Source organism: Ascaphus truei, chromosome 4 (assembly GCF_040206685.1).
Source record: "Ascaphus truei isolate aAscTru1 chromosome 4, aAscTru1.hap1, whole genome shotgun sequence".
NCBI lineage: Eukaryota > Metazoa > Chordata > Amphibia > Anura > Ascaphidae > Ascaphus > Ascaphus truei.
The window spans coordinates 223922043-223948876 of NC_134486.1; the positions used below are offsets into that span (position 1 = coordinate 223922043).

Genomic DNA, 26834 nt, shown 5'->3' on the forward strand with positions numbered 1-26834 from the left:
TATATATATAAATATATGACCCCTCCTTGCCCGGCTCCCAAGGAGGCTACTGTGAGGTAGTGCAGATGTGGTGCCACAGACTCTCTCTACCTTCTCAGGGTGCTGACATTCAGCTGGCTGGTGTTGTAAGCTCCTCAGTATAGTAATACAGGGCACCAGGAACTTTTAAACACACATGACAAGTTTATTCATAAACACATCCGATGGGAATCTACAGAAAGAAAAGAGGAGAGAGCGCATGCCCCATAGTGTAAAACCGTACATTTAATGTTGGGAAGGAGGGGAAGAAAATCACTCACAAGGGTAAATGTATAAAAGGCAATTTGTGAATTATCACCACCATCCGGTAAGTCCGTGATAGGATCCGCAGTCCATCAGCCTAAATGATGTAAAGGGGCAGTGATCCGTCAGAAATCCAAAGGTGCCTCGGATACTTCAAAAAATGTCCTTAGAGTCCCAGAGAATGTCTCCTATGCTGGACGGCCGCACTGTTATTCCGCGCTCGATCCGGCCTGTCGTGCGCATGCGTGATGACGTGATGTCGGTGCGTGATGCGTAATGACGCTCCCTGACGCGTTTCGTCGCACACGGGCGACTTTTTCAAAGGGTAATATATGTATTCGCTAATTTAATTAGATATTTTGGTAAAACTCTATCTGAAATGCATCTTAATTGCTACATTATAGATTAAACTATTGCAATCCTACTACTATATAAAGTAACTAATCTGTTGCTGAACACCCAAAACAGCTATGTCCCACGTAAACTGATTTATAAGTAGTGAACAAAATGGGGTTAAACGCCTAACTGATGCTCCAAAATAGACAGGATATGTATTGCATTGTAACCATATGTAAATGATTCCGATAAGGCTGTTGAACACATAATTCCTGCAGGTCATGTAAGGTTCCTAGTGTGTTAATGGACTAACGCAGGCAGGAGAGGGAGTGGGGTGAATATAGCAGGCTACAGACCTGGAGATGCCGGTGAACCCACCGTTAGGTGTATCCATTTGCAAACACCCAAATCCTAGCACCGCAACCCCCAGAAACGCCGTAGATCCTTGTGTCCCACACAATGTCCCGGTGCCTATCAGAAATTAAAGCACTCACAGCATGATGCTCAATCATCCATGTGGCAGCCTTGATAGGGTCCAAAACAGCATGCAGAGATATCCAGAAGTAGGTAAATGTAAAAAATGCGATGCCCTGCTGATCGGTAGCTAAAGAGATTTACCAAGCACAATAATAGAAAAATAGAAAATGTATTAGTGTACAATAGCCATACACATATCAGATAACTCTGACGCGTTTTGTTCCAGTGTGGAACTTTGTCAAAGAGTGACTGGTGTGGTCTTGAGGTGATCTTGAGGTAACACTCAATCCATGATTGGATTGGGTCAGAGGAGTGTGTCATGCAAAACACAGATGTAGTATAATTGTTTTCTAATCTGTTAACACTCAGACTATATAACCACATTAAAGTGATTTATATACTAAGATCACCTGAAAACCGTAAAATGAACATTTACAAACACACGTGTCAAAACAAGGAAACATTAACATACAATAACAGAAAATCATTCAACTACTAACAACTCAAAAGTGTTGGGTAATTAAACACTAAAAAAAGTAACTAGTGAATGTAGCAGTGTGTATTAAATAAGCAACAAGTTTTGAATGTAATAAATCTACATAAAAAATATATATATATATATTAATACTAAGAAAAATAAATAATCATATACCATCTTAACCAATGATAAACAACTATATAATCATTTGAAACCTTTAAAATATAAAAACTAACTAATTAAAAAATTAAATACAGTTTTACTATTCAAAGGATAAATATATAATGAAAACCAATATATCATATTGAAAATATATATTACAAAGAATATATAACAATACAAATGTTTAACTAACACAAAAAAAATAATGATAATGAAAACTTATAGGACTAAATCAACCTATGATATTTTAAAGATAGATAATATTAACCTGTTAGAAAATGTTTAAGTTCCCATTCAACATTTATTCCTGAAGGGATTAAGGTGTTTAACGTATATATCCAAAACGTTTATTTTTTAATTCAATTTATTTAATCTATCACCCCCTCTGGCATGAGGGGGAATACAGTATGTTCGATTGCAGAAAATGAAAAATGATCAATTTTCCCTTGTGGGCTTGACGAGAAGTGACGAGAAACTGGATGTGACATATCCTTCTTTTTGATAAGTCTTACATGTTCAATTATTTGTGACCGTATTTTTCGACCTACATATTTCTTGTGACAGCCACATTCTAATAAATAAATCACGAACGTTGTATGGCAATTGATAAAGTGATTGATTAAAATTTTTGAATTATTACATTTTATACATTTAATAGAACTAGCATATATACAGGCATACCCCGGTTTAAGGACACTCACTTTAAGTACACTCGCGAGTAAGTACATGTCGCCCAATAGGCAAACGGCACTTTGCACATGCGCCTGTCAGCACGTCCTGAACAGCAATACCGGCTCCCTACCTGTACCGAAGCTGTGTGCAAGCGGGGAGACTATAGAGCCTGTTAAAAATGCGTTATTTACATCAGTTATACACGTATATGACGATTGCAGTACAGGACATGAATCGATAAGTGGGAAAAAGGGAGTGCTTCACTTTAAGTACATTTTCGCTTTACATACATGCTCCGGACCCATTGTGTACGTTAATACGGGGTGTGCCTGTACACATGGAGCACCTTCCACAGGCAAAGCATCCAGTTGGAATACCTCATATTCTAGATTGTGAAGATTTAGAGCTGAATAAAATAGGAGAAATATGAGAGGCCAGTGTCTTGGCTCTCCTAAAATCAAATTTAGGGCCACTCTGTATCGTCATGGCTAAACCTTTGTCTAATGAAAAGGTGCTCCAGTGTTTTTTTTACTATTGCACGAATAGAGTGTGCTTGTCTATTATAATTAGTTATAAAAACTGGACAGTTCTGATCATTATTGCCATGCTGATAATGTCTATTCCTATGTTTGGATTTATTACATATCTGTTTAATGAGATTATTTTTATTTAAAAAAATTGCTTAGTTAAAGGCTTCTTCAACATCTTTGGTTTTATAGCCTCTAGCTATAAACCGTGTAATCATATCTTTCGATTGCAAAAGAAAGGTATCAGTATTTGAACATAGCCTTCTCAGTCTTACAAATTGGCCCTTGGGGATGCTCTTGATCAAAGACCAAGGATAGCAACTCTGGGCACATAATAGGGAGTTCTTAGAATGAGTTTTTTGAAAAATATCTGTTTGCATTAATCTATCATTATCGATGTACAAGGTCACATTTAAGTAGTTAATGTGGTGTATAATGTGTTCATAGGTGAAAAATACATTTAAATCATTAGTATTAAGGTAGTGAATAAAAGTGTAAAATTAATAATCATTCCCACACCATAATATATCTTTTATAAAATATGATATTCTTACGAAATAATTTTTTGTCGTGATATAGAAAATGTGCTTTCTACCACCCATAAATAAATTGGCATACGACCGTGCAAAAGACGTACCCATTGCCGTGCCTTTATTTTGTAAATAAAATTGTGAATCAAATAAGAAATAGTTGTGAGTGAGTAAAAAGGTGATAGATTATAATAAAAATGTGCATTGTGATGTGGAAAGATCAGATCATTATAAATAGTGATGTATCGCTGCCAATCCATGTCTGTGTTCTATGATAGAGTAAAGAGAGGTCACGTCTAACGTGACCCATCTGTAATCTCTTTTCCACTGTGTACCCTGTAAAGCCGCAATAAGATCAGATGTATCCCTAATGAACGACGTTAAATGGAATACTAAAGGTTTCAAAAAGCTGTCCACATACCACGATAAACCATCTCCCAAAGATACAATACTCACGACTAAGGGTCGACCTGAGGGTCCACCAGCGACTTATGGATCTTTGGGAGATGGTGGAATACCGGAATCACGGGATGTGGACAGCTCAAGAACTCACACTCCTTTGAATTCAACACTTATAGAATTTTTCCTACAGCAATAATTTCGGCAAGTTCACCCAAATAGATGAAAGTGGGATCCCTCTTCAAAAGTGTGTATGAATTTTTATCATTTAATTGTCTAAGTGCCTCTCGATATTGCGTGATCGATTGATTCACAAGAGCACCCCCCTTATCGGCTTTTTTTTATAACAATGCTTTTATCATTTTTCTGTCTATCCAGTTGTTGAATTTCAGAATATAATAAATTATTAGAAACTCTTTGTGAACAAGAAAAGCCATTAGCCAATAATCTCAAGTCCCGTTCCACTAGTCTTTCAAAAGTAGTAATAAATGGTCCCTTATTGAAATTGGGGCAAAATATAGATTTTCTTCTCAGGCCCGAATCTTGGTGGGCGAAGAAAGGTTGAGTGAATATGTTAATCCTTTCACCTTGTTGTTCAAGGGGCTCATTCATATCAGATAAAGCACATTGATCCTGAAAGTTAAATGAGTCAAATGCAATATCATTATTCAATGTGACAAAGGCCATCGTTAAACGTTCCATTACCATCTGAGAATCGCTTGTTGTAGATCCTGTAACATCTGTACCACTTTTGGAAGAAAACTTTTTTTAGAGACAATTTTCGTGTACATTTTTGTAGGTCTGTAGGTCGATTATTGTTTGAAAAAGTTGAAAGTCCTGTTGTGGAGAGAAACCTAAACCTTTGTTAAGCAGTGATAATTGATCTATAGACGGTTCCATATCAGAAAGATTTACCACATTATTGGGTGTGATACCTAGGCATATTTCTTTCTCTTTGACCTTCTTCGCTGTTCCCTGTTTCCTCTTAGATCTTTTTGTTCATTTCATTTGTTTTACCCTGTTTGAGAAAAAGACTGTGAAACAGGTCCAAGTGGTTTTGTGTAGGATGTGGAGGTAAATTGTCTGGGCGCATTACTCGCTTCTACTTTTGCATCTCTCCCATGACTGCTAGAATGATCAAAAGAGACTGAATGTGACCGAGAGTCAGGGTCAGAGTAATCTGAATCAAATCTAGATGTCTCCACATGTCTTGTTTTAAGTATGGATTTACAAGGAGTCGTATGTTCTCATCTTTTATTTGATGTACATTTCTTAGTTACTTTATTTCTTAGACATAATTGTTTTTTCAATAGTCTCTATATTTTGTACAGTAGAAGGGTTTTATCATTCTTGAGAAATTCTTCTATCGTCTCAAATGGTTTCAACTTATCTTGAAAGGTTTTAATCTCTGTTCCCAAAATGACTTTATCATGAAGTTTCTGTTGGATAATGATAATGGTTAATCCATTAACCATATGGAACATTGATCAAGAACTTTAACGCAATCTTCTTCAAACTGCTTATTTGTAAAGCCAAAGGTAGGTGTCTTTCTGACTTGAAGACCTCTACGGATCCTTTTACTCTTTATATAATTCTCAAGTGTGGTAGTATCCCACCAAAGTATGATATCCTGCATCAAAAGTTTTTCTTACTTAAAGTGATTTTATAGAAACTTCTACTGTACTGCACCGACACACTTTATTCGAGCAAATACCCGGTATGTACCTGGCAGATACCTGGAATGCGCCGCTCCTAACCTCTGACAAGCCCCGTTGCATTTGCCTTCCCAGCCTGGGTTCATGCCTGGCTGATGGGCGGCTGATCTGTTAAATGATAATGATTAGGATTTAATAGGCTGCAATGCTTCGCGTGTCTACCAGATGGCATAAATTCATGAATTGTAATGCAGTTTATATATATATACTGTGCAGTATTGCAGCCAGCGGGAATAAAATGCTTCAATCCCTGCTTGGAAAATAACTCAATGTACTCGGGCAGAAAACAGTCACAAACCTCAATACACCCGGGTATACCCGAATTCGTGGGACTAGCCAAGCTCGAATAAAGTGTGTCGCCAGTGTAATTGCGCTTGGTTTCTACTGATACCCTTAGTATAACATATAAGAAAAACGATACTAAGTATTCATTCAAAGAAAAATTGTAGATCCTGAATAATAAAGAGCTACCAGACAAGTAACAGCAGTGAGAAAAATGGGGTTAACTCCCTAACTCTTGGTCCAAAATAGACACAATATGTATTGTATGGTATCCATATGCACTGTAACTGATTCCGATAAGGCTGTTTAACACATTATTCCTGCAGTTCATGTAAGGCTCCTAGTGTGTTAATGGACTAACAGGAGGGGTGAGGGGGGTGAATATAGCAGGCTACAGACCTGAAGATGCCGGTGGACCCACCGTTAGCTGTATCCTTTGGCAAACACCCGAATCCTAGCACCGCAACCCCCCATAAACTCTGTAGATCTTGGTCCCACACAATGTCCGGGTGCCTATCAGAAATGAAAGTACTCACAGCATGGTGCTCAATCGTCCATGTGGCAGCCTTGATCAGGTCCAAAACAAGCGCAATAATAGAAAATGTATTAGTGTGCAATAGTCATACAACTATCAGCTAACTCTGCCGCGTTTCATTCCAGTGTGGAACTTTGTCAAAGAGTGACTGGTCTGGTCTTGAAGGGATCCTTAAATAGATAACACTCAATCCATGATTGGATTGGGTCAGAGGAGTGTGTCACGCAAAACACAGATGTAGTATAATTGTTTTCTAATCTGTTAACACTCAGACTACTATATATAACCACATTAAAGGGATTTATATACAAAGATCACCTCAAAACAGTAAAAAGAACATTTACAAACACACGTGTCAAAACAAGGAAACATTAGCATCCAAGAATAAAACAAAATCATTCAACTACTAAAAACTCAAAAGATACAAGTGTTGTGTAATAAAACACTAAAACAAGTAACCAGTGAATGTAGCAATGTGTATTAAATAAGCAACACGTTTTGAACACGTATCTACTTTTTAAATAACAATGTATCCAAAATGGAGAGACACAATAGGTGCTCAACATCAGAGACTCTCTATCTCTCAACCTCCATGTGTGAGTGTCATGCTCGTGACATTAAAATAACTTCACTAACCCGATGCACATTTCAATCCTGAGTTTATTCGGGTGGGTGGGGCTGGGTTCGCTCTAAACTTTTATATTGCCATCGTTGTCATGGCGAACTACCGTTGCATCGGATATACAATTAGTATTATAATTTAATACACATTCTATCCCACTTGGTCCTTAAAACTCCTTAAATATAGATTTAATAGAGCTGAGCAAGGGCCTTCTCATTTGTGTTTTCTTGAGTATCTATATTAAGGTGGATGAGCAAACCAATTAAATTTTATGCTTCAGAAAAACTGGAGAAATGCTTTGATAACTTCCACCTGTAGTGTAATTCCTTCTTGTTTAACTATACAGTCTGCATGAGAGCAACATATCCTTGACGATGATGACATTAAGATAAATCATCTTTGCAATAGCAGACTATGCTGTAGCTTTCTTTTTAAGTTAATACTTTATCTTTATGCCTGAACAAGATACAGTTGCAATCTGTTTTCTCTTCACTTTCATTGATTCTAGGAGATACGCCATATATTGTGGTGCAATATATTTCATAGGCATTCAATCATTCTGGAAATTGTTTCCAACATTCATATGTTATGGCTAACAACAAGAGACAGGGGGTGCCCAATGCTACATCCAATTGACAAAACATATATGATGAAAAGTATAAAGTAAAATACTTCAATAATAATAATATTAAATACTTGGTTATTTAGTTAACCCTTTGGCCAAAGCGTCATAAGCCTACATACCAACGTCAAGGTATAACCAAATTAATGCAGGTCCTACACTACACTACACTGTGAACCCTTCCTTTTACCTCTGTAAGAGGGGAAGAACCATTATAGGTCTTGTTCCTGCAGCAAATGAAATGACCTCCCAAGTTAAAAAGGTGAAGGAGGAGGAGTGAGCTCTGGGGGGAGGTGCCACAGCCTCCAATTGACTGCTACCAGTCAGACATAGATTAACACACATTCCCAGCTAGCTCAAACTCCCACACCCACTACATGATGAATATATATTTATGTCAACCAGAGAGCTACTGAGCGTGGCAATGGTATACAACAAGAGACAGGGGGTGCCCAATGCTACATCCAATTTAACTAAACATATATGATGAAAAGTATAAAGTAAAATACTTCAATAATAATAATATTAAATACTTGGTATATATATAGTGTAGTGTAGTGTAGGACCTGCATTAATTTGGTTATACCTTGACGTTGTTATGCAGGCTTATGACGCTTTGACCAAAGGGTTAACTAAATAACCAAGTATTTAATATTATTATTGAAGTATTTTACTTTATACTTTTCATCATATATGTTTTGTCAATTGGATGTAGCATTGGGCACCCCCTGTCTCTTGTTGTATACCATTGCCACGCTCAGTAGCTCTCTGGTTGACATAAATATATATTCATTATTTGGTGGGTGTGGGAGTTTGAGCTAGCTGGGAATGTGTGTTAATGTTATGGCTAACAGTCAGAATTCAAATCAGATTCCTGTTAAATCAAAGAATGGAGAAGGTGTTTCCTATCTATGAAGACGTAAATTAGACCTTGTACAGATGTAGCAGTGGGTACAATTGCAAGGAAGACCAGCTCCCTTTTCGCAGTCTAATGATATTAAATGGTGTCTGCTACCACAGACGCATAGTCTGTTCCGCTGCAAAGCACCGGCGAGAGCAATAATGGCTGCTACATCTGTAGCTGTTGTACATTCGACTTTCTAATTACATGTGCAGGATTATTGATATAGCTGTACAGGCATACCCCGCTTTAAGTACACTCACTTTAAGTACACTCGCGAGTAAGTACATATCGCCCAATAGGCAAACGGTAGCTCACGCATGTGCATGTCATCACGTCCTGAACAGCAATACCGGCTCCCTACCTGTACCGAAGCTGTGCGCAAGCGGGGAGACTGTAGAGCCTGTTACAAATGCATTATTTACATCAGTTATGCACGTATATAAAGATTCCAGTACAGTACATGCATCGATAAGTGGGAAAAGGTAGTGCTTCACTTTAAGTACATTTTCGCTTTACATACATGCTCCGGTCCCATTGCGTACGTTAATGCGGGGTATGCCTGTATTAAAAAATTTGGAAGAACATTTACTTTAAATATTTTATATTTCCATATGAATTTTTTGTGAACTAAAAATATGAGAATGTTCTACACTGCACTATTCAATATTTAAATATAGTTTCAGAAAATCGAGGCAGTCCCACTTGAGATCAAAGTAAATTCATTCCAATGGCATGCCTAATCATGGCCTTCAACAGGGCGGGGGGAGAGTAGGGACATCAATCCCCATGGAGGGGGGGCCACCCAGGTGGCCAATACTGGAAGTTGGGCCTGACTCCCGGGTTTAGACGCCTCAGATTAATACCTGCTCCACAGTTAGGGCCCGGGGGAGGAGGCAGAGGGAGAGTATGGAACTGAGAGAGGGGGAGAGTGAGAGAGAGTAGGGTGTGGAGAAAAGGGGAGAGAGAAAGAAAGGGGAGGGAGAGAGAGAGACAGTGGAGAGTGGGAGAGAGTGGGGGAGGAGAGCGGGGAGGGAGAAAGAGAAGGAAGGGTGAGAGAGAGAGGTGGGGAAAGTGAGAGAGGTGGGGAGACAGAGAGAGAAGGGGTAGTAATGGGGAGTGATAGGGGGATAGTGAGTTAGTGAGAGAATGGGGAAGAATGAGAGTGAGAGAATGGAGAAGATTGAAAAATAGAGGGGGTGAAGAGTGAGAGAGGTGGGGAGCAAGAGAGAGAGGGAAAATATTAGGCAAGAAAAAGATAAAGAGATGGGTAAGTGTGAAATTGTGAAAGATGGGGGAAAGTGTGTGACAGAGAGAGGTAGTGTTAGTGAGAGAGGGGGTGGGAAGTGCAGAGAGAGAGAGAGGAGAGAGAAGGGGGAGTGTGAGAGAGGGTGGGCGGGGGGGACTCATAGGGCTGCTGACAATAAGATCCCGCCTCCAACTCGACAACCGTGCAAAGCTATCAGCTGCCTTATGCCTAATATATTAAATGTAGATATTTGGCATTAGAAATATCTGACAAAAGTAATTATTTTTAATACACTTTTGTTAACTTTCAATGTTTTCATTGTAACCAAATACTTTGGAGTGTATGTGTGTTTGTGTATATTTATTGTGGCAAACAGCTCCCATTATGTAGCGCCGCTGTTTGCCCAGGCTCTTCGCGACACAGTGTTCTAGGGTTTAATTTGTAGAAAAGGGGGACAAACACGTGTATACCGACAAGGGGCACTCAGCCCTCATCCTTCACCGGTTTATTTCTCCACTAGGGACACTAAACATTTTAAACACCGTCACTTTAAGAACAAAAGAAATCATAAAAGGAAACATCTACTCCTATCAGGAGTCTAACTCACATGCATATCCCTATCTGCACTATTGGCTGGCTAAGCCAGTTACCAACTTTAAATAATACACAGAGATAACGTTGAGTTCTTAACTGTCAGATGGGGACAGCATCCCAATAGATCCTCAGTTGCTGCAACATGTGGGGGGGGGGGCTGTCTACCCTGAACTGGATCCTGGGGAGAAATTTCCTCCAAGCCTCCAGGGTCTAAAAGAGAGTGAAGCAGCCAAACTAACTGCACTATATTCCTGTTCCTCAATTAGGAGTGCAGCAGGTGAGGGAAACCAGAACCCATGTAAAGTCTGGTATGGATTTCCTATCCAGTCATATATATAAGCACATGCACACCGCTGGTAGGTGCTGGAGGGGGGTACTTATCTGCCGGTGTGCTGTATCCAGGAAGGTCCAGACATCCCAGAAGTACTCGAGCAAAGGAATGGAAGCAGGCACACGGTGTTTCTAAAGGTGCAGTTTATTGTGCCACCAAAGGTCCAACGTTTCGGCAAATAGATTTCCTTTATCAAGGAGAGGGCTACAGAACATGCTAAACATACCACAATTTATACATAAATGGGTACTCACCCCCCCACGATCACTGCTGCCTTGCTCCTGGATGTCGACGCCCCCATCGTGACGTCAGAGCGCCAGCGCGACGTGGCGTGATGACGTCATGCGCCACCAGGGGAGGATCCCAGGGCTCCACGAGGAGACAGCCTCCCCAATGCCTGTAACAGGCTAAGATGGCTGTCCTGCAGGAAGCTGGAAACTCAGGGAGCCGCCCCCTCACTGGCAGCAGAGGCTCCCCTGGTGACGTCAGCGTGCCCTCACGGGGGGGGGGGGAGCTGGCCCCAGGCATTAGACCTGCCCTGGAGTGGAAGAAAGACAGCCTGATGCCCAAGGAGGACTGAATGATCGTGCAGGGGTGAGAGCCCTTACATAAACAATCAAGTGTAATGAGACTACAATATATTAAAGAAAAAATAATTAAATAAAGTGTACAAATTAATTATATAACCACAGTGTCACCTAATGCAGTGTATAAAAAATGGTAGAGAACTGTATTTATGCTAGCAGCATTACGTATAGAATTAGAACCTGAAAGGATACATGATACATATAGATAGATGCATATACAGCAATCCTTAGAGGAGCATAGTGTACATAATGGGTCGCAGGGGTCCACGGCGAGACGCACAGAGCCTTACAGAGTCCTTCCGCTACCTCCTGTTGAGAAAGCATTTGAAATTTTGTTGTTCATTAAGACCCCTGCCATTACTTGTCTGCAGTGTGTGGATCCAATAAGCCTCACGCCTCAGTAAAAAGGTTTCTCTATCAGGGTATCCTTGTCTTGGTGCTATGTGTTCAATCCCCATCACTCTAAGGGATGACACATTGTGTCTGTGTTCAACACAGTGCTGTATGAGTACAGTAGGGTCCGTACCCTTACGTATCACACTTTTGTGTTCAATGTATCTCACTTTAAGCATGCGTGTAGTCTTGCCTACATAGACAAGACCACATGGGCACCTGATAATATACACCACAAATGTAGATCTACATGTTATACGATTATGAATAGTGATTTTTTTACCACTATGTGAATGACAAAATACGTCCCCGGTAGTAAGACTGTTACACACCGAACAATTCATTCAGAGAGAAAGCTGCCCACTATCTTTGGACTATGTCACAATATATATATATATATATATATATGCAAATATAGCTGTATGCTCATCTGCATGTCTTAGGCAGGTCTGCAACCCCGCCTTTCCCCATTATCACCCAGCATACAGCACTTCCACTGCAGCAAGGGATTCTGGGAAATGACATGCAAATGAGCACACAGTGTCACTTTTTGCCTCAATAACCATTTTTAACATGGTTCCCTATAGGCTTAAGCTTGCTGCATGGTCACAGCTTTGAGCACAGCCAGGGTTAAGGTGCATACCCAGATATAGGGAACCATGTTAAAAATGGTTATTGAGGCAAAAAGTGACACTGTGTGCTCATTTGCATGTCATTTCCCAGAATCCCTTGCTGCAGTGGAAGTGCTGTATGCTGGGTGATAATGGGGAAAGGCGGGGTTGCAGACCCGCCTAAGACATGCAGATGAGCATACAGCTATATTTGCATATTTGCTTTCCTGTGGAGGGTTTTTGTCACTTTTTTTACTCACCATAACTTAACTCAGTATTATGGTTTAGCCTATCCCATAGCCTCTCTTGCATTCCCAGTAAAATCAACCCCACACTAATGAGACCCATCAAGGTCAAAACAGCTGTCTGTGGGTGGTTTTCTGGGTATGCACCTTAACCCTGGCTGTGCTCAAAGCTTAAGCCTATAGGGAACCATGTTAAAAATGGTTATTGAGGCAAAAAGTGACACTGTGTGCTCATTTGCATGTCATTTCCCAGAATCCCTTGCTGCAGTGGAAGTGCTGTATGCTGGGTGATAATGGGGAAAGGCGGGGTTGCAGACCTGCCTAAGACATGCAGATGAGCATACAGCTATATTTGCATATTTGCTTTCCTGTGGAGGGTTTTTGTCACTTTTTTTACTCACCATAACTTAACTCAGTATTATGGTTTAGCCTATCCCATAGCCTCTCTTGCATTCCCAGTAAAATCAACCCCACACTGATGAGACCCATCAAGGTCGAAACAGCTGTCTGTGGGTGGTTTTCTGGGTATGCACCTTAACCCTGGCTGTGCTCAAAGCTGTGACCATGCAGCAAGCTTAAGCCTATAGGGAACCATGTTAAAAATGGTTATTGAGGCAAAAAGTGACACTGTGTGCTCATTTGCATGTCATTTCCCAAAATCCCTTGCTACAGTGGAAGTGCTGTATGCTGGGTGATAATGGGGAAAGGCGGGGTTGCAGACCTGCCTAAGACATGCAGATGAGCATACAGCTATATTTGCATATTTGCTTTCCTGTGGAGGGTTTTTGTCACTTTTTTTTACTCACCATAACTTAACTCAGTATTATGGTTGTGTGTGTGTGTGTGTGTGTGTGTGTGTGTGTGTGTGTGTGTGTGTGTGTGTGTGTGTGTGTGTGTGTGTGTGTGTGTGTGTGTGTGTGTGTGTGTGTGTGTGTGTGTGTGTGTGTGTGTGTGTGTGTGTGTGTGTGTGTGTGTGTGTGTGTGTGTGTGTGTGTGTGTGTGTGTGTGTGTGTGTGTGTGTGTGTGTGTGTGTGTGTGTGTGTGTGTGTGTGTCTCTCTATGTGTGTGTCTCTATGTGTGTGTCTCTATGTGTGTGTCTGTGTTTGTCTCTGTGTTTGTGTTTCTGTCTGTGTGTGTCTGTGTGTATGTGTGTGTGTGTATACAGATGCAGCGGACTTTATTTTAAGGCTGTACTCCACGCGGCATGAACGCAGCTAATCGCCCCGTTTATCGCGGTTGCTTTGTTTCTATTTTATTGATTGTGTGCAATTATATGTAATGAAATTAGTGAATTGTAATGTGTACAGTACTGTGCTACTGTGCTACTGTGCTACTGTGTCAATTTCAGGTTTTTAAAAGCCAGAACACTAAAATGCCATTTTATGCACTTTGCCGACATTCGCGTCTTAAGGCGTCTTATGGTTGGAAGTAATCTCGCGCCATCACATGGGTATTCCGAGGTATAAACCGCGTGATTTCGTAAAGTTATGGCCGCTGCATCTGTGTATATATATATATATATATATATATATATATATATATATATATAAAAAAATAAAACAGTAGGCACTCAACTGGCAAAATAGGGTAGGTGCATGTTGTATAGAAATCATTAGAGAACCAGTGCAACCCAAAGGGAAACAGAAAAACCGCACTCAAGGTATATGCAAAAATCTTGTAATATGACAAGGTACACAGGCACAAAAATCCATTTTTGTGCCTGTGTACCTTGTCTTATTACAAGATTTTTGCTTATACCTTGAGTTCTGTTTTTCTGTTTCCCTTTGGGTTACACTGCTTCTATATATATATATATATATTTTTTAATGGTAAGAGGGTTTGTGAATCTGGGATTTTACAGGGGGGGGGCAGAGGGGACAGAGAAAGGGGATGTCAGAGAGGGGACAGTTGAAGGGGAACCAATCTCCAATTCTAATTGTTGTTGTTGTTGGTAAACTAGTAATAATTTCTAGGGAAGACAATTACAAAAAAATAATTGTTTACCAACAATGAACAGCAGGATAATGAGTACAGTACTGAGAATAACTACTGCAATACAGTAGACTACAAACTAACTAATAACGCTCTCTATCAGCGCTTGATCCAATTGGCGATTGTGATAGTTGACATCAAACAAAATGTGCGTGATATAACAATAAGTGAAACAACAGCTGCCAAGAGAACAGCAAACAATAGACAGTTCCAAATCTAACATACTGTAACAAACACAAATGCAAAAAGCTAAGTCCCCGGCGCTAATGAGTTATAGTCCACAGTACCATGATCCAAAAGACAGTCCTTGATGGAAAAGACAGTCCTGGCAATGGGTGGATTAACCAATACAGTTCAGAGTGGCTTTGAATCACCAGGCATTCCTTGAAAAATGTGTTGCCTCTGGTCACCTTGTTTTTTGTATTTTTATTTTTTTTACCAAAGACCTCCTAGACACCTTTAATGGAATTTAAAACACTTAGTTTCCCTTTGTTTAAACAAATGTTTGCACTTTAAAACATTTTTAAAAATCCAATAAAGCAATTCAACGTTAAGTACCACAATATGAAAACAATTACCTTAGTAATACTAAAATGGTTCAAAGAGATTTTTTTCTAATTATAAAATAGCAATTATTACCACACGTGTTGTCCACATTTGTAGGAGCGTGATTCAGAAAGGTATTTTGTGAAACAAAGTCTCCGTTAAAAAAATCAATTGCATGTTATTATATTTAAATGTTGTAGAAACATTGGATGCACTATCATTTTATGTTTATATGTTTTATATTTATGTTTTCTTGAATTTCATTTTTTTGGGGAACTTCGGAAGGTTTTATTCACCATCTTTTTATCCTTTCAGTGGGCTGTTAGTTAGTAAAGTTCCCTCCACAGCTTCGCCACAGGATCAGTTAATTAGTCTGTGAGGACTAGGGTCAGGTGTGTCTGTCTGCTAATGCAAACCGCATTGATCATTAATTTTGCATCACGCGCGCTGCTGTATATAACCATTAGTCACTTTTGCGGGCCCATATATCCGAGCACAAACGTTTTCATTTTACCTGCCAAGTTGATGGGGGCTGCAACTGTGAATTGAATTAGCTTGAAATTGGTTTCCAACATTTACTGTGTGTGGCTGTTTCGATTTAAAATTGGGGATAATAGTGTTTAATAAAACATACAGATCAAAGCATATATAATCATTTCATTTAATTTCCGGGGAAAGTTTTATTCAATTGTTTTGCTTGCTTAGGACTGCTATACTAAAGCTTGTCATGACTCCTTGCTAAGAGTTGGCCAGTATGACCATTGAAGATACTGTATCTTCAGATATCTTTCTTGTTTCAGACTAGCTTTCTAACTAAACCATCTCATCATAGAAACATGGTTAAAAATATATATACTGTACATTGCTCCACAAAACTTCCCTCACTTATTTTTGCAAGTAAAAGAACTTTGCATGTCTCTTACTACACGTTTTTATGTAAATTCATGGATTTATTGTTTTTGTTTAATACATTTGGCGCAGTTTCTTCATCCCAGTTTTGCAGCTGGGATTTTGGGATTTTGATACATAACACCTACAGTATAAGCTTTAAGACTAATGATAAATATAAGGTTAAATAAGTATTTAAAAAAATACTTTATCAGGAAAAAATACATTGAGAGTTACCACTCGTTTTCAAGTATGTCCTGTAATGTTTTTATTACACACTGTTATACGTATATGAATAACTTGTAAGGGTACATTTATAAAATTCTTACAGTTTTTAATGTAAAAAAAATATATAATAGCAATTATTTGGATGATGTGGTCTTATGGGACTATCTATTAAAAACAGTTCCCATTTTACAGTGTTTAAATATAAATATGTATTATTCAATGTTATGTATTTTAAATAATAGCTAGCCACACATTTTTATTTGTGTTCTCTTCTTCTACTAAGTTTAACACATATGTGTTTTTATTCTTCTCTGCAGCAAATCTCTAAGAAACAAGGATGAATGACACATAACACATTCAAGATGCATATTTCAGAAGTGGATGCCCACCTCGCCGTGTAGGCAAACAATAGTATTTGCACTTTGTACTTTAAATGTAAATTCACTTTGTAGAATTGTGATATTTAAACAGACTTTTGAATCTGTGAAACATAATGAACTAATTTTGAAATTTATCACATACAATGTATGTGCTTTGTTGTTTGATCTCTGTACCTGTCAAAGATGTAAAAGTTTGCATTTGAGCTTTTTTTAATTCATATTTTCTTATCAAAATTGAATTTAGGTAAATGCTTATGTATGTTTTTTTTATAGTAATTTTTTAATTAATACAATAATTTCATATATTGATTAGAGGCTTTCTTTTGTCTACTGTACTAGAATTTCTGTTAAACCAGTATTAGATGTTTTTTTTAATTATACCTTTTAGAGACATATTTGTAAATCCATACTAATTTGCTAATTTAGTAATGCTGTATAAATAAATGAACAAAACAATGTAAAAAAAAGTCTATTGATTACAATATTATGACAGGTTTCCAACCAAAAAGAAATTAAACAATGGTTCAGTACTTTATGTTATACATTTCCTGATTTGAAACAACTTTTAATATTTGCTTACGCGGAAAAAAAAAATGTGTGAGGTTGTTATGGATGATCATGTCAGTCAGTGCCAAATTCACTCACGCCTGAAGGGCAGATTCCTTTTGTCATAGAAAGGCAATAATAGAAAGATTTGTTTTCCGTATTGTAAATCTAATCATCCAGTGACAAGAAAGGCCAAACAAAAGTTGTGTGCTTTGTCCTTTCTTTACACCTGGCTGAGATTTCACCCTCCCCTTCAATTCTTTTTGGAGTGCCCTAGGGTCAACATGTAGCAAAAGCTATCACCTGAACAAATTATGAACATTTGCCTTAAGGAGGAGCAACTAGTGTAACCCCTGCCTTGGGCATATCCCTTGCCATCTGGGAGACGTTTGAACAGGCATTAATACCTTCTGCCTCATTCCTTTAGAGGTGCCTTGAGGGACAAAGTGTTTGCAGATGTGAACTTTATAGCTTGAGTGCATAAAAAACGTTTTCGAGACCTTGGACATCAATGAATTGTATTCAGCTGTTGCAATGATCAATACCTTTAGACACAGATGATAGACATTGAAAAATTCCAGTTTTTCCTCTTTTTTTAAATTATTTTAGAGAGAAAACAAGGTTAGATTTACATATGGATTTCAAGAGCTAAGTAATTAGTTGTGGTAATTCACTAGTCTGAATAAATCGTCAATAACTTTTTGCATTAATTCTAAATAATTTTCTATATATACAGCAGAATAAAAAATGGGTTGAAGTGGTGTAACAACAGTTTGTCAGTATGTACAATGTTGAAATATTGTACAAAAATAGTAATGTACGATTAATTGAAATGTACATTAGTAGTGACATTACTTACAATAATCATGACACAATTATCTTTTTTTTATATAGGCATTCTGAACATTTCTTCTTTTTTTTGTATCTACTGTATATATCTTTTGTAGATTTATACTGTTATAGAATTTCTGTTATTGTGTTCTTTTTATACCCTGTACATGTAATTAGTGACCCTGTACATGTAATTAGTGTGTTAAGTAAGTGGTAACTTCATTTTAAATATGATCAGTATTCTTAACTGTATTGAATGTAATGTCATTTGTTTATGCTACTGTTAAAAACAGAATGTGGAGGAGATGTATAGTCCCATTGGTTAAAAAAATATGTTCTTAAATGGCTTTTATAAAAAGTAGACTTTAATTCCTGGCCTAATGATTTTTTGTCCTTTCCTTTTGTGTTGATTGTCTGGGAGATTTGAATGTGTGATATAATATTGATGCATTGACCTAAGCAAACTTATAAAATCCAGTTGCAAAACTACTGTATCATTCAAAATGATGTGTTCTTAAGTCTTGTCATTTGCTGCTGAGCAAATTAGACACCTAAGGTGGATTTGTATCAAAATGGTGCAATATAGTCCAAAAACCGACGTTTCATCTCCAATAGTCAGCCTCTCTCAAGGATATCGCTATTAAGATAAGAAATAAGAAACTATACATTTAATTTACCCCCTAAACCCAAAGGAGTTATCCACCCGCGGCCTAGGTGTGTGACCCCGAGTCGCTTGGGTGTGACGTGAGACATTCCTGCGTGCACGCAAATGCTTGATCATGAATAACAGAGGGATGACGTCACTCCCCCACCAACAGAGACTGAGCGGATCATAATACATACATACTGTAGCCCCACATAAGAGTAGTAGCTAGAAGATACAATACATTTTCTATAAGTAATCTGTATATGTATCTACTATTACAGTCTCCAGTTCACTTAATAATTCACATTATTTAGACATATGACAGCATCAAACAATTTTTTGCAGATACTTACTGTATGCTCAAACCCAGTTTCCAATTGATGTGGTAACCTTATTTATCTTTATCTTTATTATGGCACTATTTTTTTTAGATATGGGGGCACGTAGGTGTTTTATGATCCGCTTGGTTCCTGATCGGTGGCGGAGTGATGTCATCCCTCTGTCGTTTGTGACCGCACATTTCTGCGCACACAGCAATGTCTGACATCAAACCCCAGCGATGCGGAAACACGCATCTTGAACTGTGAATAGATAGCTACTGGGTTTATGGGGTAACTTAAAGGTGTCCTTGAGAAAGGCTGCATGTTGGAGAAGAAACAGCAATTTTTGATGGCAAAATAAACTTAAATTATGTGAAATCCAAAGGGCCCACTCCTTCTCTCTTCCTATCCACTCCAAGAAAAGCAGCAAGCGTACCCAGGAGTTTAGAGAACTGGTAATAAAAATATGCATTCATAAGTTTAACAGGAGTGCTACATTCACATATTCTTGCAATATACTCCAGAACATGGAGGGCAATTTGTATCTGCCTCAATTTGTGCCAGAGACATATGTATGAATCTTTCAAATCTTACTGTACTTCTTACATTTGGTACAGATCTCTTTTAAAACACTACCTAAACATGCTGCTTGTATTTGATGCAGAGAAAGAAGAAAAACACCATAAAGTAGGTACAAGTTTTCATACAGTACATCTCCTGGTAATATGCACTGACTCTCTCCTCCAATAACTTCTCAAAAACACGCTCATGGTGCAAGTGGAGCAATTTGGGGCAAACAACTGAGTAATTCATCTTGACATTTTGACACATTCAATGTTAAAATGAAGCAACTTGCATCAGTTTTTGGGCAATGCTCTAGTTTGCAATAGTTTATACAGTACATACAAAATGCAAAAAGGTACACTATTGAAATGTATAGGAGGTCAAGCAATTACTGCATTAATCATATGTAAAGATTTTTTTTATTACTTAACTAAAGTGACTTGGAGAAAAAGTAAAGTGCTTCTTCAATGTATGAAAGGTAGGTTAATTTCTCTATATGAAATAATTTGTCTTTAGTCACAACCAATTAGTCAGTAAGGTTATCTTAATTAGCAGCAACACAGTAGAGTTACAAAAGTAATGTTCTGAGTAAAAACAAGAAGACGCTCCAGCAATACAGTGAAAATCAAGGCATTACATGCCTTCTGCCACTCAAATTACTGATCTAAAGCCTTTTTTTCTAAACGCCAGAACCTTCATGAACTGTTAATATAAACCTGTGTACATTTATGTATTGAGTTGCATTGAGACTTAATTTTTCATTCCATTTTAGGGCCTGTTTGTTGGGTGAATGTACAGCTATTACTTCAGCTATTGTTTTATGTATCAGCAAGAGTTTCAGCTGTTTGGCATGTTCTTTCACACACATAAATCTGTAGTGGTATTTTTTGAGAGCAACTAGAACTGCAGGAAACAAAATCATTGTTGCTCTCATGTTATTGTGTGTCGATAATCAATGGTACCACACAAAACAACATGACAGACACTATAAACACTGGTATGTTAGGGCTACTTCAAAATACGAATTTCTCTAAGGCAAAAGAGCTTTGGTGGAGCGTAGGGGCTAAGAGGTTCTCAATGTCATAGTAACACATTGATTTCTAAGGGAGATATAGTATGGGCCATTTGAAACCATTAAACATGAAAGTAGAATTAAATATTTTCTTTTTTATACAGCAACTGTAACTTTTATTGGCTCGGTTGATCTTCTTACTGCTTCACCATTCTTTTTCTTTAAAGCTATTTTTGGTGGGACTAAACAGGATGACTTTTTATAGCGGCCAACCTCCTTTTCTTTAGAACTTTTCAGAATAAATTCAGTCCAGCTAATAGACTTTTAGTTCAGTTATTGCTAATAAAGGACAACAGTGAAGCACTTAAACATATTTATTTCCTAAATACAAAGAATATACTGTATATGAAAAAGATAATTCAAGCAGTAATCTAAGTTGCTCTTTTTTCTTAGTTATTTTCCATCATGGGGTTGCATGGGGTTGCACACCCAGTTCTGTAGCTTTTAAAATGTTTGCTACATGTTTTTATGAAAAAATAGGCAATTGCAGCTTCATTGCATTAGCATTAACAAAGACAACATTAGTTGAATGTATTGGTGTAATGTATACAGTATATCTTACTAGAATAAGAGCCCACCATGTTTACAGTGCTTTAAAGAACATACAATAAAATGCAGGAAGTTATAATAATATACAGGATAAATACACCCATCATAAAAGTTAGCATTAGGAGAAAGGAATCTCCAACACGATTTACAACATGTAGTCATTTTCTCATTTTCTCATTATGCCCCTCTCCTTACTTTTGTACAAATAGTTGAACCATTCACATAGAGAAAATATTCAAATAACATTTTGCTATAACCCGACCCCCCCCCTAAAAAATTGGCTTTCAGTTGGGTGATGACAATAAAGGTGATCCAATGCATATAGCTTTAATGGTTATGAAAAACTGGAAATTCTGTATTTGCTACAATAACATTGGGGATGGGTAATGCTTCTAATAACCATTATAATGATTGATGAGAGAAATGATGATGCAACTTCGAAGGAAGAGGTACTAGGATTTCAAGATGTTACTACAATTACTTTATGAGTATCATTCAGAACAGAGAGATGTATTTATATCATCATCTTCCAACCTTGATGATCCACTGCTAGATAAAGGCCTCCCCAATGATCTTTCAGGTTTGAAGTTGCTTGCGTCTCTTCTCCACGTTGCTCCAACAAATTATCTAATTTCATCCTCCCATCTTACTTTTGGTCATCTTGGCCTGCTAATCCCTCTTGGAATCCAGTCGAGTACCATCTTTGTCCAATGATGGTAATTTCTTCTTGTGATATGTCCAACCCACTGCCATTTAATTTTTTTCACCCTTATGATAATATCAAAGGCTTTTATTTGGTTTCAAAACCATTAATTAATTCTCCTGTTTTTTCAGGTAATACCCTGCATACTTTTTGCATTGTCTGAAGCCTTTGAATTATCTTTGCATTTGGAGTCCATGTTTCACATCCATACGTGAGGACAGGCAGAAAACTCTGGTCAAAAACGTTCTTACATGTAGATGAGGTTTAAAAATTACATACAGTATGTTCATCGAGTTGTACCTCTGATAAGTTTAGACGGCATGATACTTATTGTATATTTGTATTTAAACTATTTTGATCCAGAAGAAGGCAAACACAAAACCCCAGTGAGACATTATCCAACGATGTCTCATAAGGAGAAAAAAAATATTCCCTCCAATAATGACAAACAGATTTCTCCCTGGATCCACATCCTTCCCATGTTTACTTATTTACTATTTACCTGTATACCTTTCCTTTATAAAATATATAACCTTTTTTTTGAAGATATTTATAGTATCTGCCAACACGGTCTCCATAGATAATAATGAACTCAAATCTTAACTACCCTTACTGTTAAAACACTTTCATTTGTTGCTGTCACGAATGCTCACTACAACCTTGACTGGACCGCAGGGTTGATGTGGGGAAGATATATAACCACTGCCCTAAGCCATGGGGGGATAGGTCCGGATTGCAGAGTCGGAGATGTATAGCCGGGTCAGGGTAGGAGAGTGGAGAGAGTAAAGGGTACTTGCCTATGGTCCAGGGTTGGAGAGTGTAGAATGGTTGAGGTCCGTAAGCTGTGGTCATGGAGTAGAGAGTGTAGAATGGTCGAGGTCTGTAAGCCGTGGTCATGGAGTAGAGAGGGTAGAAGTCCATTGAATAAGCCGTGGTCCAGGGGGAATAAAAAGAGACAGGTCAGGCACAAGCAGTGTCACAACAGAGATACGGATACCGACAGAGACAGGTACTCAGGCTGCAAATGAGCACGGTGCATAGAAGGGTCTATGCTCTGCAACAACCAGAGAGCTGAATGAACATAAATGCAGGAGAGAACAAATGAGGAGAAGGGGGGAGGAGTGGTTCAGATGTAGGTAGAGCGGTAATCGGGCAAGGCTGGATGTGGCTCAGGGGTAGCCCATCTGAGGTTAGTGCAGGCGTTAGCCTCTTTGATAAGTGCACGCGCATGCAGTGCGCTGTCAGGGGTTGCCGTGCGATGTGCCGAGATGCATGCGCAGATGGGACCCGCTGCACGCTCCAGGAAGGTGGGAGTGAAGCGCCGACGGAGCGCGAGGCAGCAGGGAAGCTGATGACATGGCCGCGTCGGCCATTGCGGCGGGACGTGAGCGCAGGTGAGCGGCGTGATCCTTTGCATGGAGGTGCCCCGGGTGTGACCCTGACAGTTGCTGGTGAAATATTCTTTCCTACAACCTTAAGGGAAGATACCATGTCACTTATATTACCCTTGGGATGAATAGTTCTTTGGAACTGGTGACACTGAATATTTTTTGTATTTAGTTATCATATCCCTCATATAAACCTCTTTTCTAATGTAAACAAATCTAATTTAGCTAGCCGCTCCTCATAAATCAGAATTTACATCCCATTTATTAATTTGGTGGCTCTTCTCTGCACTTTTTCTAGTTCCATCAGTTATTTTTTTGGGAGTGGTGCCCAAAACTGTACTCTATATTCAAGATGTGGTCTTACTAATGCTTACTACATAGGCATAATTATGCTTTATTCCCTTCCAGCTACTGTATACCCCATTTAATGCAAATTAAGATCTTATTCACCTTTGCAGCTACTGCCTGACATTGGCCACTAGTGCAAAGCCTGCTGTCTACAAGCACTCCTAAATCTTTCTCCCTCAAGGATTAACCTAATTGTGCTCAATTTAATTTGTAAATAGACTGTTCATTATTTTTCTCAAATGAATAACCTTACATTGTTCTGTATTAAACCTCATCTGCTATTTACCTTCCCAAGTCTCCAGTCTATCCAAGTTCTCCTGTTGAAATTGACTGCTCCTTTTGTAAATACAGAGGCAAAGAACATATTTAATTGCTTTACCTTATCTCCAATAATTTGCCTGCTAATCTCACTCTGAGAGGGTCATACAGTATATTCTCATTTATAATCTTTTTTTTTAATTAAAGCAGCAAAACGTGAAAAATACAATGACTATATACTGCACCGACACACTTTATTCGAGCAAATACCCAGTATGTACCTGGCAGATACCTGGAATGCGCCGCTCCTCACCTCTGACAAGCCCCGTTGCGTTTGCCTTCCCAGCCTGGATTCATGCCTGGCTGACGGGCGGCTGATCTGTTAAATGATAATGATTAGGATTTAATGGCTGCAATGCTTCGCGTGTCTACCAGATGGCATAAATTCATGAATTGTAATGCAGTATATATATATATATACTGTGCAGTATTGCAGCCAGCGAGAATAAAATGCTTCAATCCCTGCCTGGAAAATACCTCAATGCACTCGGGCAGAAAACAGTCACAAACCTCAATACACCCGGGTATACCCGAATTCGTGGGACTAGCCGAGCTCGAATAAAGTGTGTCGCCAGTGTATATATATATATATATATATATATTTTGTTTATTTTTTTTAATTAAATCAGTTCTGTAGCATTAGATAAAAATGTCTGCATTTGTTTTTGTTTTTTAAACTCCTAATGCCATTATTAATATGGGAGAGGGAGTGGCTCAGTGAGTAAAAGACACTGAATGGCACTGAGAGTATGGGGAGAGCAGGGGAGCCTGGTTCAATTCCCGGTGTTGGCTCCTTGTGATCTTGGGCAAGTCACTTTATCTCCCTGTGTCTCAGGTACCAAAAAAACATAGAGTGTAAGCTCCACAGGGCAGGGACCTGTGCCTGCAAAATGTCTCTGTAAAGCGCTACGTATAACTAGCAGCGCTATACAAAAACATGCTATTATTATTATTGTTTTATATACGGAACATTCTTTGATTGCTACAGCATATTCACTTTCTCTTTTGAAACAGGCTCACACACAGACTTTTTGAGCTCTGCCCTTTAGTAACAAAGTATTACAAACAGATATGTTGCTGTGTTCCAAACTGCAAACTGTCTAATGCTCTGAAAGCTGTAACAATAATGTGGTACACTTTTAATGTTACATTGCAGCTATAGAATTTCACAGACTGCATGCAGTACAAAGTTAGAAGGTGTCCATTTCGTTAAGCACACAATCAGGATTTTTACAGATTTATAACAGGAGCACGAAACGATTACCATCTTAAGTAAGAATTTAACATTTTACATGTTCCCATGCTTTACATATAAAAATAACAAACAAAGGGGAATGTAGTATTGCTGCTTTAAGGTACTTGAATAACTTTTTAAGGGTTGATCATACTTTGTATTGCAATCCTTTTTTCATTTTCAATATTTGCTAATCTGATTGCCCTTTTGCAATTTTTGTTACATTCCTTATAATTATGATATGATGACTCTGTCCCTCCTGGCTTTAAAAATATAAATGCCTGTCTCTTCTTTTCAATTTCCTCCCCTCCCTACTTATTTAGCCATATTCGTTTAGGCTTTTCTTTTTATTTAATACTGAAGTGTATTTATATACACTGATAAGTGTACTTATCTATCAATGTTTAATGTATTTATCTTTCACATTATTTCCTGTAAAAACATAATAATTTATTTATTGTAGATTATTCGTCTGTTTATTAAAATATAACCTTCTAAAAGTTAAAGTCTTTGTTCAACCTGTAAAATATGGTTTATGATAATTTATTTCTAATGACCGTTATGATTATTGTTTCCCATACAATATGTTGCCCAAATTGAATATTTGTAATTACTTCTACATTGTTTGAAATTACCAAATCCACTAATACCCCTCTCGTGGTGGGTTTCTAATTTTTTGGGGTCATGAATTGTCTTTTAGCCCCCCCAAAACCCTTTTCCTTTAGTTGCAATGCTAATCTCATTGCTCCAGTTTATGTCCAGATAACTAATATCACCCATTGTGAAAACATGACTTAATTTTGCAGTCTTTTCCTTTTACAAAAGTATTTTGACTTCTTCAATCTCACAAATATTTGATGGTTAATAGCATGTCCCTATAAATACTTTTTTTTATAATTTTACCTCCACTGGCTATTTCTATCAAACAAGGTCTTACATTTTCATCAATCCCTTCATAAAAAGCTTCCCTTATAATAGGTTTTAAATCCAGTTTAACATATAAACACACCCTCCACCACTCTTCTATTTGCTCAATCCCTCCGAAAAAGAGAATAACTCTCTAAATGAACTGCCCGGTCTAAAATTTAATCCCACCATGTTTCAATGTCAGGGCGTGCTCACCACAAACGAGACGGGACCGCGGTGCTGAGGTGGGATAGGATATAACGCCACCCACAGCCACAAGGGCATGTCTTGAGAGTAGAGTAGTCTGGGAGTCCGGATCGGGGCAGGAAAGGTACGGATGGTAGAGGGTGCTGTATGCAAAGTCCGGGGTAGAGATAAGGACATAATCATTTACCGTTTGCCAGGATCGGGATTACAGAGGTGCGGAGAGTCGTTTTGCCGTATGCCGAGTTTGGGATGCCAGAGGTGCGGGTAGACGTAGTGGAAGACGGTTCGGTACATGAGAAGGACTGCAAAAACAAAACAGGACAAGACAGGACTAGGGAGGCAGAGAGTGATGAGAACAACTGGTTCTATGCTCAGCCAACGAGTCAGTGACACTGTTAGGTATATATAGGAGAGCGGGTCCAATGGCAGCGCAGCAAGGTGGGGTGTGTGGAAGGGCCAGGCTATGTTTGGGATAGGTCCAGCATGAGTCCCAGGGGAGGAGCCATAAAGCCCAGTAGTCAGACTGCATTGGATTGCAGCAATGGTTTGAGGTGCTGTGCCTTTAAGGGGTTGGTGTGGCTCCGTGTGGCCGCGCCTCTGTGTAGCTGTGCTTGCGGC

General features: G+C 38.5%; 1 protein-coding gene across 2 annotated transcripts in view; it reads left to right on the plus strand.

The window, feature by feature from the left end:
- Positions 1–18330, plus strand: part of SMOC2 (SPARC related modular calcium binding 2) — a 438788-nt gene extending 420458 nt beyond the window's left edge. The window contains exon 13 of one of the 2 annotated variants that reach the window (XM_075596923.1): positions 16522–18330. In XM_075596923.1, coding sequence (XP_075453038.1) covers positions 16522–16545 — 24 coding nt within the window. In that variant the 3' untranslated portion in view covers positions 16546–18330. Of the gene's footprint in view, positions 1–16517 lie in introns of both variants that reach the window. The other variant, XM_075596922.1, reaches the window with a different exon arrangement.
- Positions 18331–26834: the final 8504 nt, after the last annotated feature.